This window comes from Oculina patagonica, chromosome 3 (genome assembly GCF_052425735.1).
Source record: "Oculina patagonica isolate OP01 chromosome 3, crgOcupat, whole genome shotgun sequence".
Classification (NCBI taxonomy): Eukaryota; Metazoa; Cnidaria; class Anthozoa; order Scleractinia; family Oculinidae; genus Oculina; species Oculina patagonica.
Window position 1 is genome coordinate 3,745,909 of NC_135760.1, and position 14,159 is coordinate 3,760,067.

The 14,159-nt window shown below is 38.2% G+C and overlaps 1 protein-coding gene and 1 pseudogene across 1 annotated transcript; both read right to left on the reverse strand.

The window, feature by feature from the left end:
• Positions 1 to 462: 462 nt before the first annotated feature.
• Positions 463 to 7,075, reverse strand: LOC144646244 (vacuolar protein sorting-associated protein 37B-like). The gene is made up of 4 exons (XM_078505786.1): positions 6,749 to 7,075; positions 3,886 to 4,057; positions 2,958 to 3,040; positions 463 to 1,846 (listed from the first exon to the last, which is right to left on the reverse strand). Exons 1-4 carry the CDS (start codon positions 6,914 to 6,916, stop codon positions 1,685 to 1,687), a joined length of 585 nt encoding a protein of 194 aa, XP_078361912.1. The 5' UTR covers positions 6,917 to 7,075; the 3' UTR covers positions 463 to 1,684.
• Positions 7,076 to 8,052: 977 nt separating this feature from the next.
• On the reverse strand, positions 8,053 to 9,530 carry LOC144645948 (melanocyte-stimulating hormone receptor-like; annotated as a pseudogene).
• Positions 9,531 to 14,159: the final 4,629 nt, after the last annotated feature.

Genomic DNA, 14,159 nt, shown 5'->3' on the forward strand with positions numbered 1-14,159 from the left:
GAAGGGAAATCAAAAAAGGTTCGAGTTAGCGGGAGTTCGAGTTACTGAGGGTTTGAGTGATCGGGATTCAACTGTATATTGCAAAGATATCAATGTGTCAAAGCTGTACATAGCTCTGGTTTCTATAGTGTGAAGTGACTGTTATTACTAAGGATGCCAGTCCACTGCAGGTACCCCCATCCCCCACCACAATTCATTTTGCCCAACTGTTGCGGCCCCTTGCCATGGCTGGGGGCTGCTTTGTGCCTCTCACTTGAGAAGCTTTTAGATTAATGCAAATGAGTTTAGAGCACTAGAATATTATTAATAATAATTTTGACTGTTGAGTATCAAAGGTGGGATGACTGTGTTCTAACCAAACCACAGGCTTTGTACCTTGTTTTAGACAAGAATAAACAAGAGAATAAATCTCATTTGATTTTCCAAACCTAGAAGATCTTTACTGAAGACACAAGCTACAAACACCATCAGAACTAAAGCACTTTAATCGATGCTCAGATTCAATACATTACTTTAAATTACCGGTACCTTAAATTCAATACATCACTTTACCTAGCAACTCATTGAGTCACTGAAGCAAAATGAAAATGCATTTAAGAAAAGAATGTTTAATTTCGTAAGGTTCCCTTCAGGTACTACCAGTAAGTAAAAAAGTAGCTATATATAACTGTGGCCATTTTTTTTAAATTACAGTCAAACCTTTCCATTTGGACACCAGTGTATTTTGGTCCCGGACAAACCAGAATTCACATAATCTCTATGTGTCGTTTGACACCTCCATAATTTGGACACTTGGACTGTGTGGGTTTGTTTTGATCACAGGCTTCCCAAGCTCAAAATTCGACTTTCCATATGTGGTGTATGGGACAGCTTGACTGTGTATATAAAGAATTGTATGGGAAAGTCACCGATTGTAAAAAAAAGGAGAGACAGCGATTTGAATAACGTCACTAAACGGCATCAGAATGACTTCAAAATTGGCACAAGAAACAAGTACACGAGACATTTGAGGTAGGATAACTTTATTTCAAATTAGATAGCTATTTACACAATTTTTTTACTATCGGTGACTTGATAATGATAATGATAATGATGATAAGAAGAAACTAGAGAATTATGATGTTTCCAATTTTTGTTGTGACACAATGTCAAAGAAAAGGCATTTACCAGAAGTCAAATATTTGTTTTACTAGCCATCAAGAGCTACAAGGTTAGTAGAAATGTAGGATCCTGCCTTGAAGTTGAGACAAAGCCTTGACTTATAAATTATGTAGCAGAGAGGGCTATACATAGTTTTTTCTTGTTCTGTGTTTTCACCATTACATTACCCTGTGTGAAGAACAAGGTGTACAATGCACTGGAATTAAAGTACCCTGAGTATTCTGTTCAGTTATTTTCTGGATTAAAGAAGTCTTGCAAAATTGGCAGGCTGATGTTGGGACTAGCATTTCAGCTACTAAGTGGAAACATCTTAAGAGTCAATGAAGACATCTACGAGTGAAGTCGCTAAAATTCTTGACTTCAACAGCAGCTTTTCTTTATAACTACAAAAAGACTGCAATTCAAGTTGCTAAAACTTGAATCACTATTAACGCTTTGTCAGGACTGCCCTAAACAACTACTACATGTACATGCATTTTGTTACTGCCTAAATTTGTCAACTGCATTCTAAGTTTATTGTTTACTAAAATCTATATGAATATTGCGAAGATGTCCTACTTCTTAACAGCTCGCTTAATTTTTCAGTTTTAACTTTTCGTAAGCTATGAACAGTTTTCTGACTTTGAAATGTCTGAATGAAGTCTTCAACATTGATTTCCCCATCTAAGAATTTATCAGCAATTTTCTGAAATAAAACAAACAAACAAAAAAATCTTAGTAATGCATGCACTAGATAAATATAATAGTCAATAAAAATTATTAGCAATTGTTAGCAATTACAAAATAGAAGAAAATTAAGTAAAAAATTTTCTTCTTGAGAAAATAGCCTTTTAGTTTTAACATTACTTTGAAATTCATGATTTACTTATGATATAAATAAATGTAAAATCAGTCAAGTTTAAACAAAGGGTTAATGTTTGTCGGTTTAAAAATCCTGTCTTTTACTGTTTTCTCCTTCAGATATGTTACAGTAGGATGTTAGGCAATAAGGTGGATAACCCCCCTCCCCTCCCCTAGCACTTTTTTCAAGTTTCCCCTGCAGCAATTTTCTGCACCCATTAAAACTCCTGGGTGGAGAGGGTCACCACAAGTTAGAGTGCTGCCTAAAAGAATACAAAGATCTCACTATGCTAGAACCTGGACCACCCACCCTCCCCCCTACTCTATATGGAGTTCAACATAACAACCAATAGACCAACATACCCCTGCCTGACTAATCATTCATACAAGGAATCTTAATGGATTTTACAAGCGGTTTGCCAGAAGAATAGCAAAGCTTGGGTGTAAGATTGCAATGTAATAACCCTGCTACACAACACAAACAGTTCTAACATTTAAACTGGGGAGCACAGATTGAGATAACAGGTGTACAGAATTTATAAATCTATTCTCATTCATAATTATAACGCAGAATTCAGATGTGCATGGATTACATAACCCTGTTTGTTTATAGATAGTTGTGTTATGTAATGCTTAATCACCACATGCATAATCTCCGTATTTAAAGATCCCTTTGCTTAGACTTGGGAGAGATATGCAAGCTGGGAAGTCTGGGCAAATTTTCACCCTCCCACGTCCCCTTCGGCGACGCAATACACAGTATAGTGCTTTCTCACCCAGTTGTTCATTGCCTCAGCCACAATCTTTTCCCATATCTTATCCATGCCAGACAATGAGCAGCATAGTTAATGAGTGAGAATGGTATGCTATTGATTGATTGATTGATTGATTGATTGATTGATTGATTGATTGATTTGGCTGTTATGCCCTCTTATTACCTTAAGTTTATGTCTCACCTCTGCTTCTTCTTCAGCTTGTGCTGTAGAAGCTTGCAGTAATGCTAATGTTGTGTCAGGTGAATACTGGCTTGAGAGTTCATCTGCAAAGAAAAGTTTATTTATATGTTGAATGCATTTTGTAAATGATTTATTTGATTGTATTAAATCATGTCAAGCCTTTTCAGAGCACAGTGGTTTTAACTCGCCAGGGCTTAACTAAAATTTTCAAATTGTCATTGCTTCTCCCCTGTATAAGACAAAACAAGACAGGATATGAGACAAGTCCACTGTAGGTCACCCTTACACATAATGTTATTTTTCCCAAACAAGTTAATGGTAACGTTTTTTACTCCTGAGTGGAGAAAGGAACTGTACAAATAAGTGATTGTTGACCTCAAAACACAACAAAATGACCACTGCTCATGCCCAGACCATTTAAGAGAGACAATGTAACGGTAAATTAATCCTATTTCTGAAACTTTCACCTCTCATCTTAAGAAATTAAAATTGTTTACTGTTTTCCGGGATCTTTTCCGAGTAATATCAAATGTAAAATTACTTGACAGGCCTTGTTACATTTTCCCGCCCTTTTTTCACATACGTCGTGAAATAGTCACGATTTATTGGTGCGGTTACCAAGCTGAACATGAGAAACAATCCGCCATATTGTCATTTTTAACAACAGCCTGAAGAAGATCAGTGAAACTGATTGAAACGTCGATTTTTAAATTCTTAACCTCGGAAAAGATCCCGGAAAACGGTAAATTAATCCTTGAAAACAGAACACAGTATAACAGTTACAACTCAACATAAACAGCAAGGCTTCACTGGCAAGTGCTGGCATCCAGACCTTTTGATCTTAAATCTACAGTGCTTAACATTAGCATGCATGCCTCCCAAAATAATGCTAGACTTTTAAAAAAAAACTTTATAAAGGTCATTTTACCTAGCTTTTGTCTGTTCTTTTCAAACACCTCTTGAATCACAGCCTTGTTTTGGTGAGCTTCATAAAGCGCCTGTTTTCTTGACTCTAGTTTTGGCTGCTGTTGTAGATTGTATTCAGCAAGACTTCTGTTACTTGCCATCAACATCTCACGTTGAACCTTGATCTTTTTTACCTACATAATCGTTCACAATTTAGGTTTATAGAACAGAATACATGTACCTGTCTTATAAAAGACTCTGAAACGCCTGAAGTTATCACCGGTGCTGCTAAGGATACTACCTCAATATATGGCAACCCTTCAAGTTTACTTTTTTCCTTAGTGGCCATTTGGCCACCAACTACTCAAGTTTTGGTCGCCAATGAAAAATTTTAGTCACCAAATTAAGCTGATGCTTTCAATCATTTCTCTCAATTTCAAGGTCGCCAGGCTGGTGACCTTGGTTCAAATTTAGTTGCCAGCTCCAAAATTTTAGCATGGCAACTAAAATGGTCTTAACTTGGAGGGTTGTATAGGAATGTCTGTCTGAATCACAGGTCTTAATTGCCAACATACTACAGTGCTCAAAATAACGGCCGGTCAACGGACAATGTCCAGTCAAGATGACAATACATGTATGTCTTGACAAAGTTTCGGTTTGCCAGTCATTTTGACCGATCCCATACCTGGCTTTTAAAATGATAACTGATGACCAGAATTTAAATAACACATTTGATACCAATTTAACTTAAAGCATTAACTTAAATTCTAGCGACTTTATGGTTGACTTACAAGTCACTATCACATCTTACAAGTGCATTAAGGAGCGATCTATTCATAAAAACTTCCGCCAAAACAGTGAAGAAATAGCGGGGGTTTTTATGCCACACTTGTTAAATTCATTTACTATTCATGAGGGTGCAAACCAATCCCAGCACAGTATTCAGATCACATGTACACAACTGTAAAGCCCATGCAATACAAATCAAACAATAGAATTAACTTTTGATACAAACTCCTGCTCAGCTAATTAGTATTCATTAACTTTTGATACAGATCTCTGCAGAATCGCATAACAATACTTTGCATTCAATTTATTGTTGTCATTTCACAATCTGTATGGCCGTTTACAATGGCTTACCTATCGGCTCGCCATTGTAAACGCCCATACAGATCTCCCGCTCATATTTTATCTACTACAAACGCGACGGATATGATATAATGAACAACTGCAGAAAAGAGTGGTAAGTGCGATTTTTAATATTTTGACCGGTCAGAACAACACGTTGCCAAGCTAAAATCTGTTTGGCCAGTCAACATGACCGGCTAATGTCCCAAAGTTACTTTGACCCTTTACCAGTAGGTTGACTTGAGTTCAACTACACAGGCATACCTGGGAACCTTATGGTATAATGGCAGTCAAAACTTTCCAATGCGAACACAGTCCACAAAAAAAATACCAGATGGTACTATTTTGGTTTTGAAAACATGTTTCTGTCAAGGCATATTTTCAAAACTAGAAAGCCTTGTCCTTTTTCTTAAAATCATTTGAAACCTTCTGTTAGCAAAATCATACACGATACAAGTACTTAGAATCTCTAGTTTTAAACATCTTTAACTTAGCACTTTCTTTTTTGATGGAGGACTGCCCTGAACACCACATGTTTATGTAACAAACACTTCCTCAGATAAAGATTTATCATCATCATCATCATCATCATCGTCATCAACATCATCATTATCATCATTGAACACCATGTAGTTGAGGCAATAATTAATAATTAATTGGAAACAACATCCTAGGTATTCTGGAGGTATTATGAGAGGGTCATACAGGGGGGTCTCTGGCATGGTTAAAGATCTTTGTGTGGATTTTATAAAGGGGGAAAAGTGTACTCATTGTTCAGTAGGCATATAGCACTGTATGTTGAAGGCAGTGCTTGTTGTATTCTTGCATGCTTTGGTGTAGAATTTAAAAACCCTGGTACCTATTTGGTATGGGATACAGCTTTTTCGAGAAAGGTTGTCAGAAAAAAAAAACATCAAAGTGCACACGACAAGACCGAAAGGTGGTCTGGGTATTCACTGTAATTTTGCATATTGGCCTAGAGGAAATTTACAAGTTTGTATTTTTGCACGTGGAGAATTTGTTTTTCTTCTCAGGAGGCCTATATCTGTAGCTTTACATTTACTGCTGCATGTCTTTGAGTGAGGAAAAATTCTTCTGAACTTCAGAGGGTCTAAACGTACCTTGTTTCTACATGTCTGAAAAGAAAGAAAACCTGAAAATTGCGCTTATTTTGTTGTTATATCTCATTAGTATTCAACACGTGTAGTAGCTCAATACGTCTACCCATACTACCTTTAGAGATTGGCTTGTGCAGTTTTCTCCTTTTTTCCGACAACCTTTTTTTCGAAATAGAGCTCTGTATACATCAGATGCACCCTACCACCCAACAACAAGGCCTGACTGGATTACACAGTCCACATCAAAGACGCTAAGACTTCAAGAGGACATTGAAACAATGTCGCAATTCAGCCCAGCAAACCATTAAAACTCTTGCATACAACCTCAACAGCTCAAAGAGAACATCACACATATGCAATGTTATGTTAGAAAGACCCTCATCTACACATGCCACTGACAAGTAATAATTCCTACGTATCAAAAGGGTAGACTTATCGCTTAATAGACACGTACAGTCTTGAATCAGTTGCACAGGAATAAGCTTAAATATCAACTTAAAAATACATTGAGTAAGCTTATAAAAGGTTATATATAATTTTATTAAGCTTGGATATTTTCAAATTCTTGAAATGCCGGATCCGATTTCATATTCAGTCCCGAGGCATAGAAAAAACATACACACAAACTAATCAACAAACCTCCTCGTTATCTGCAATGATGTCATTAAGCTGACTCTCGTTCTCCAGAAGTTCTTTTAATTCTCCTTTGTCGTCAATATGCTGCAACAAGCTTGTCAAATCGTAGATGGCTTTTGCCTCATTCAAAGCAGGCGCCGAGACCATAGATGGAGCTCCATAACCAGACATATCGATCAGGAATGAAAACCAAATCAGGAGCAAACTTTAGATTGCTGTAAATATCTCAAGTGTAGCGTCGATAAGCCAACATTTCCTCGTTCTTACAGCTTGCTTCAACGAACGAACTTGATGTTTGTATGTGGCGCGGACGTCATGGTTAATTCTAGAACGCTTAGTGACCTCGCCTGAATTCTGAAAACACTTCCCTCCCTCCCCTCCCTTATATATTGGCGAATTGGAACCCAGTATTTCCGAAACTGTGTTTTTGGAAAACAAATATTAATGAATTTCAAGGCTTCTTCAAGATTTTTTGATAAAAATCAGTATCTGTGTACCACTGTTTCTTTCTCACAGTTGTTTGGTTTGTTGAAAGAGTGCAATCGTGTAGCCTAGTCCCCAGGCCAAATTTGCGCTATACGAGTGAGCGGGACAGGCTTAGTAACGAATCACAACGCAAATTAAACTCAGAACTTTTTTTGGCCAATCAGCGAAAATTTTACGCAAGTGTGGGGGCACGTATACTTTGTTTGGTGGGAGAGAAAACTGTTTTCCTTATGTCTAACTCTTTATAGTCGAGTAAATCACTCAATTTAAACAGCACAAATTGTTCTTTTGTGCTGAAGTTTCCAATTCCCATCCGCCTCTCCCGATAATTAGAGAGTTGAAATCAAGGTTGAAACCTTATATAAATAACGTTCAGTTACATTTATTCTCATATTTAATTAGGCGAATGCAGAATTCTTTAATGCTGACGTGATATTTACAAATTGAATTCCAGTGGCGGATCCAGATTTGTGAAGAGCCCGATCATCGAGACTCTGGATCACATGGGGTGGCAGGGGGGCGATAATTTTTCTCGGGCCTACAGGCCTCTATCTGGCTAGGGCTAAAAGTACAATTGGGGCCCGTTCCCATCGGGCCCTAACCTGCGATCAGGCGTTTTTTCCCTTGCAAAGATGAGAGAGGAGTGGTAAGTAGGGAGGGAGGGCATGATCTCAGGTTAATCGGGCCCCTCTCCAAGATCCGCCAAATTGAACTAAATTCAATGTTAGTGGGCATACTGTGGCGCCGCTGTACAGTTCAAATTTTGCAGTTCGATATGATTTTCTTGCTGACTCAGCATCTCATTGTTATTGTTGTTAGTGTTATTCACAGTTGCCTGCTCCGCGTTTTGTTGATCTTGTTCCTGTCTCTCTCCTGATTGAACGCTGACCACTGCGTTGGGCGATCCAAACACTCGCATCTCGATTTCTTCGGCTTTAGCAATGCTGGCAGTTCTACAGGTTAACTCAATAAACGCTACACGGAACTGTCTCATTCTAACCGAGTAGATAAGTGGATTGAGAAACGAGTTTAATATTATTACAAAAACAGCTGACAATAAGCATGTATACACTGTTTGTATTGACATGTAACTCCGATATTTTATAAGAACGAGTCTAAAAACGAAATTAGGTCCATAACATAGAAGAAGAACTGAAACGACGACAGCTGTCAGTTTAAAGGCCTTTTTATCTTTTAAAAATTTCTGCCTTGCCTCTTCTGTTACTTGCTGGGTTGAAAGTTCCTTTTCGTGTCGGCGAACCTCACGGTAGACCGTGAATTGGCAAAAAACTATTATGGCAAGAGACAGGCCAGTAAATGAGTTCATTATGACCAAAAATACAGTCCCGTTTACAAAAAAAGGAATGAGCAAAATAAGAGAAAATAATCACGCCATAGCAGAACCAATTAGCAGACGAGCTTCGGTGACAAGTCCGGTACTGTACGCGAAAGTGTGCTTCATCGCCAGATATCTTTCCCCACTTATTAACGCCAGGTGGATAAGGGAAGTATTACACAAAACCATCGATAGGGAACCTGTGACATTTTGTAATGCACACGATCCAGCCGTTGTCTCACCAAGGACGAAGGTTATCATTAACGCTGCAAACAGGGGTTGAATAATCACACCCACCATCAAATCGGTCGTGGCCAGAAACGCCAGTAGTATGTTAGACTTGTTGGCTCTGAGTCGGGCTTTCGTTTTCACAGCGATTATCACCAACGCGTTCAAGACAGCGGTGAAAGGAAATGTGACAATGTTGATCCCGGCGAGGAAGATAAGAAAGGCTTTAGCTTCAGTGGCAGACGGTGGCAACATCCCTCCCAATGAAATGTACATGCTGCATGCGGGTGGAATCATCTCTTGGCTTAACTGGCTCCCGTTCGTGTTCATCGCTTCTCTTTCTCAGTGAATCTTTCTCTCTCCTGCCTGGTTAAAACTGTGTTCTTATAATGTCCGTCTTTTGCTAATATGAAAGTCGTTTTGCTACCTGGCATTTTCCGCTTTTTATTTGTCGCTTTATGTATTTGCATTTTAAGTATCTCATGGTATTATTTCTTACCGTTTTAGTCATTCAGTTTGATACGTTGTTATATTGGCCGGAAAGTAAGGCAACTTTGTTTCAATAAATGTAATCCGTCTATTAACCAGTTTTGATATGCTTACTAAAAAACAAAGTTACAATGTAAAATCGAAACTTGTTTTGGCTAATCAGCGCAAATTTACGCAAGTGTGAGTGCACGTTTGCTGTGTTTGGTGAGAGAAAATTTTTTTTTTCCTTCTGCCGTTAACACTGTTAAGGAATATGTACTTATTGACTGAGTGGGAGGGCCGGACGGGAAAATATTTGGCTCGAGGTCAGGACGTACGGACCGAGCGCAGCGAGGTCCGTGCGTCCTGACCGAGAGCCAAATATTTTCCCGTCCGGCCCGACCTAACTCAGTCAATAAGCATTTTATCATATGACCTGACTGAATTTTTTTTTCTTTCTATTCGTGGATACAGACGCGGCAGCCCGTTTCGCGCGCATTTTGAAAAGCCAATGGTAGCTCGTAATTTGTTTGGGAAGCCAGTAAAGTGCATTTGAACTGCCGATGTGCGTACAAAGTTTTTAAACTTCTGTTAAAATTGTCAACCAAATCTCCAAGTTTTAGCTCCATTCCAAGAAGATTTAAATCCGACTAAATGCCTCGTACATGATTGCAGTAAGTAGAAATTTCAAAGGAAACGTTTATGAAGGACTACAACAAAGAATTTGCACGACGTTTCGGCTAGTCTTGCTCGTCTCTCGGCGAAGACTGAATTTATCCTGATTGAACAACTTAGCGACGTTTCTTCTGAGCCGAAATTCACAATTGGTTTGAACGAGAGGATTAACTAATTTTCCACCAAGAAGGATTTTGGATATTAAAAACAACATTAGATCTTAATCTACGAAACTACATAAAGACTTGGAAAGGGATTGTACTGGCAGTTCAGGATTTTGCTTCGCTTCGTTTCCCTTCGGCTTCAAGTTGTTTTGTTTACCACGGATCATAGGATTCATGAACGTCTGCTGTTGCAGCTTAGTCCTTGAATTCGTTAGTTCCTCGACGATGTTGAGCTCTGCATTACAGTTGATGTCCAAATTGTGCTTAAGAGGAAATCCGCCAGGACTTCGAGTAGTTATTGGACAAAATTATGTACCAAAACTATTTACACCTGATTGCAAGCTTTTGTGTTACTGCTTCAAATATCTTATCGAAAGAAATCTTTTCTAACAACACCACACATCGAAAACACATTTTGAAGTTCCGCTGAATTCCACTGAATCGCTTAAAAGATGTAAGCTTTTGCCCATAGCTTGTGAACTTTAAATATCATTTTCTCAGACTCGGATAAGAAATTGTTGTACCAGAATTATTTCCACCTTATTGCAAACTTTTTTGTTACTGCTTCAAATATCTTATCAAAAGAAATCTTTTCTAACAACACCACACATCGAAAACACATTTTGAAGTTCCGCTGAATTCCACTGAATCGCTTAAGACGAATTTACAAAATGGCTACACGTGAGATTTTTCCTATACCTTGTGAACTTTGAAATTCATTTTCTCAGACTCTGATGAGAAATTGTTGTTGGTGTTATCACGGATAATTACTTACATCTTTACCTTTTAGTTAAGGGTAGGAAATAACGCAATAGGATTTAAATTATTCTGGAAATTGATTTTTGTCCAACTTTAATAAATATTACTCGACTTCCTAGTGGATTCCGTCTTAAAATGCTTTGTGAAAACAAGCGGAAAACTGTGTCATTATCAGGTTAGTCGTAAACATGTACTCGCATTTTGTTTGTTGTGATTAAAAATTACGCAGCAGAAAGAGAAATTTGAGTTTACTTCGCTTTTGCATTTTGTCTTCAATGTTTATCATGACTTCAAACCAGGATACGTCTTTGTCCGATTATGTTGGTTTTTTTTTGACGGCTTTTATTTCGATTTTATTGTTGTTGTCAGGAGTATTTCTTCATCAATTGGCAAGTTTAAACACGTTTTGTTTTCATTTTTGCGCCTGCAAACTACATCGCTTTCTAGATAGTAAAGTTTTGATAAACATGTTGGACATTCTTTGCCTTTTAGAAAAATCTTAACTATCATTTATCTGAATTCAAAGCTGTGGAATCATTTGGTTCCAATTCCGGCATCTCGCAGCAGTAGCGGGGCCGTACGCTTTTCTAGTGGGGCCGTACGGCTTTTTCCGGCCCTGCTAGAGCGAGGCGTACGGCCCTCATACGGGACTTTTTTTCATATGGTTTTCCAAGGAAATTGCGCGCGGGTCCGTACGGGTCATATGATAAATCCCTCAATTAAACTGCGTAAACTGTTCTTTTGTACTGTAAATTAGTTTACACTTTTCAACAGCTACAAACAGCTGAACTTTATCTGCGAACGTGACCCGAGCAGTCCTTTTTCTTTTTAGTCCGTCGAAAGTGAAGCGAAAAAAGCGCGAGTGGAAAACTCGAAGGAGGAAAAAAGAACAAAATCGCGTTGCAGATGTTGATAAGACTAACTAAAACACAACAAGCGTTACTGAGAGATAAAACAGTGAATAGGTAACTGGCCGAGTTCATTTTAGAGATCTGAAGTTTTCTTCTCATTTCTCACTCTGGTGTAAGAATATACACTTCTCTCTTTTGTCCTTTTAATAAATTGCCATTTTTCAACAGCTGCTTACAGCTAAAGTATATCCCGCGCGAAAGAGACATGTCCAAGTTATTTCTGGTCTATTTAGTTTTGGTTCTGATAAACAAGCGAAGGAGAAAAACAACATAAAAGATCAGGCTGCGGATTTTGACAAGATTAACTTTATGCCCAACGTACATGAAAAATAAACTGGTATAAGATAACTGGCCGAGGTCATCAGTTTAAGGGATGTCAAGGCTTTCTTCGTTTTTCAGAAAATGTCACAGAAAGCTTAGCTTTTTAGAAAATTATTAAACTCTGATGCAAAAATACACTTTGAAAATCACTCTCCCAAGTGGTTTCTCGTTTATCTTTTCGCGATTTGACAGTTTTTTTTATAGAAAAAACTCACTTTATTATTGCAATTTCGAAGCAGACCAAAGATTCCACGTAAAACGTACATTATTCGTGTTTCCTTCTACAGGTCACACGCCATTTTTTAATGGCATTAAAAACACAAAAACACCAAAACCACAAACATAAACGGGTCGTTATTCACCCCGTAGGGAATGAATAATGCTAATTAGAATATACCACACAAGTGAATACTGTACTGCTTTTCGCGCGTGGTGATTGGTTAACTCGGAGGTGATTGGCAAAGTACTATTTACCTCCGAGCAGCTAAAGAGAAACAAACTGCCTTCGCTCGTCGCTTTGTTTTCCGAAAGTGATGTTTTAGTCCGCTTGTTATTCAACTTACATGGTATATACTAAAACAATTATTCACCTCAGTGTCGGTGAATGTGGTGCATGGGTATTTAGCTCGTCGCTTCGCAGCTCGGTAAATATCCACCACTATTCACTACTTCGGTGAATAATTGTTAATTGGCCCGAGATAGCGAACCGATCAAATTGCTTGAAAACCAAAGATCACTGATTGTGTTTATACTAACAACTAATATTCTTGACCATTTCTGACTTACCATCTGCCTCTGTTTCAAAACGAGTCTACGTGCAAAACCAGCCGTTTTGATTTGCATGAAAACGAACCTGTGCTGAAACTCATTTTCAAATGAATGGTTTCGCATGAAGACTAGTTTTGAATCGGAGGCAAAGGGTTACTCTAAATGGCCTAGACGACATAATTGTACAATGGAAACAAAACAAATGATCTTGTAGAAGGTGAGGATAAATAAAGGAAAACGAACAATACAACATCAAAACAGATGTAAACGACTAGAACTTTGTAAAAAAACATGGTAAAACAACCACACAACCCGAGCAAAAATATGGCAATTGTAACGAGGGAAAAGAATAGACCGGTAAATCGAAGCTTGATACCACAAAAACTGAAGCGTACAAATCTAATATAAGACAAGGGAAACAGGGAAGAACTCCACCAACCCGGTGTTCGAGAGGCGAAACACGCCAACATAAGCTACACTGTATAGCGGAAAGCAAAAAATACAAGCATGTAAACTTAATTAAAAGGGAAGCCGAGGGGTAGCACTACACAAACCCATGTTTGTGAGGTGAATTACGCATAAAAAACTCCTTTGTAAAGTACAAATTAAAGCAAAACATAGGTGTACAAACTCAGAGGGAGGCGAGGGGAGAGCACTGTACACACCCGTTGTTAAAATTATGCTAGTTTGGGCCAAGCCCAAGCAAAGCTAGTCTTCTACAGGTACTATCATTATAGTACTTTTTCGGTTATATGCCCTTGTCAAGAACTGGCCCCTGACGTATTGTTGTGCATATATTTTTTTTTTGTAAAGTTCTCAGCTCCCATTCACACTTATCGTTTCAACAGTTTCAGCCTTAAAATGTACCCCTCCTCCCTTTCCCTTCCTTGTGGACACATCTGGATTTTCTTGTCAACTATTCCATCATCATCACTTTTTTACCCTCGGATTTGAAGAGTAGCTTATACAGCTAATATCTCCGCGCATTTCACAGTAAGCACAATATTTTTCTGACGACATCGAACGTATTCAGATGCGCGCTAGGCGAATATAATCTTTCCCAGTTTATCGTATTGTGAGGCCAGGGCCATAACTAGTAAGAGGCAAGACGAGGTACTTGCCTCGTCTAAAATTTTTACCCAAAATTAAAAACAAAATATGTTTTGTTGGCAAAATATTCCCAGTTGAACAAAATTGATTTTTCTCAAGAAATACCACATGAAAAATGTCTCTAAAAGAGATTCATGGCTACTAGATTTCAAAATTTTCTGAAGGGCATGCCCTAGAACCCACTAGAA

Coding starts and splice junctions, on each gene's coding strand:
- LOC144646244 (XM_078505786.1), bottom strand. CDS start 6,916: ATGTCTGGTTATGGAGCTCCATCTATGGTCTCGGCGCCTGCTTTGAAT. Junction 4,058..6,748: donor TCATTGCAGATAACGAGGAG/GTTTGTTGATTA, acceptor ACGATTATGTAG/GTAAAAAAGATCAAGGTTCA. Junction 3,041..3,885: donor AAAGAACAGACAAAAGCTAG/GTAAAATGACCT, acceptor TTTTCTTTGCAG/ATGAACTCTCAAGCCAGTAT.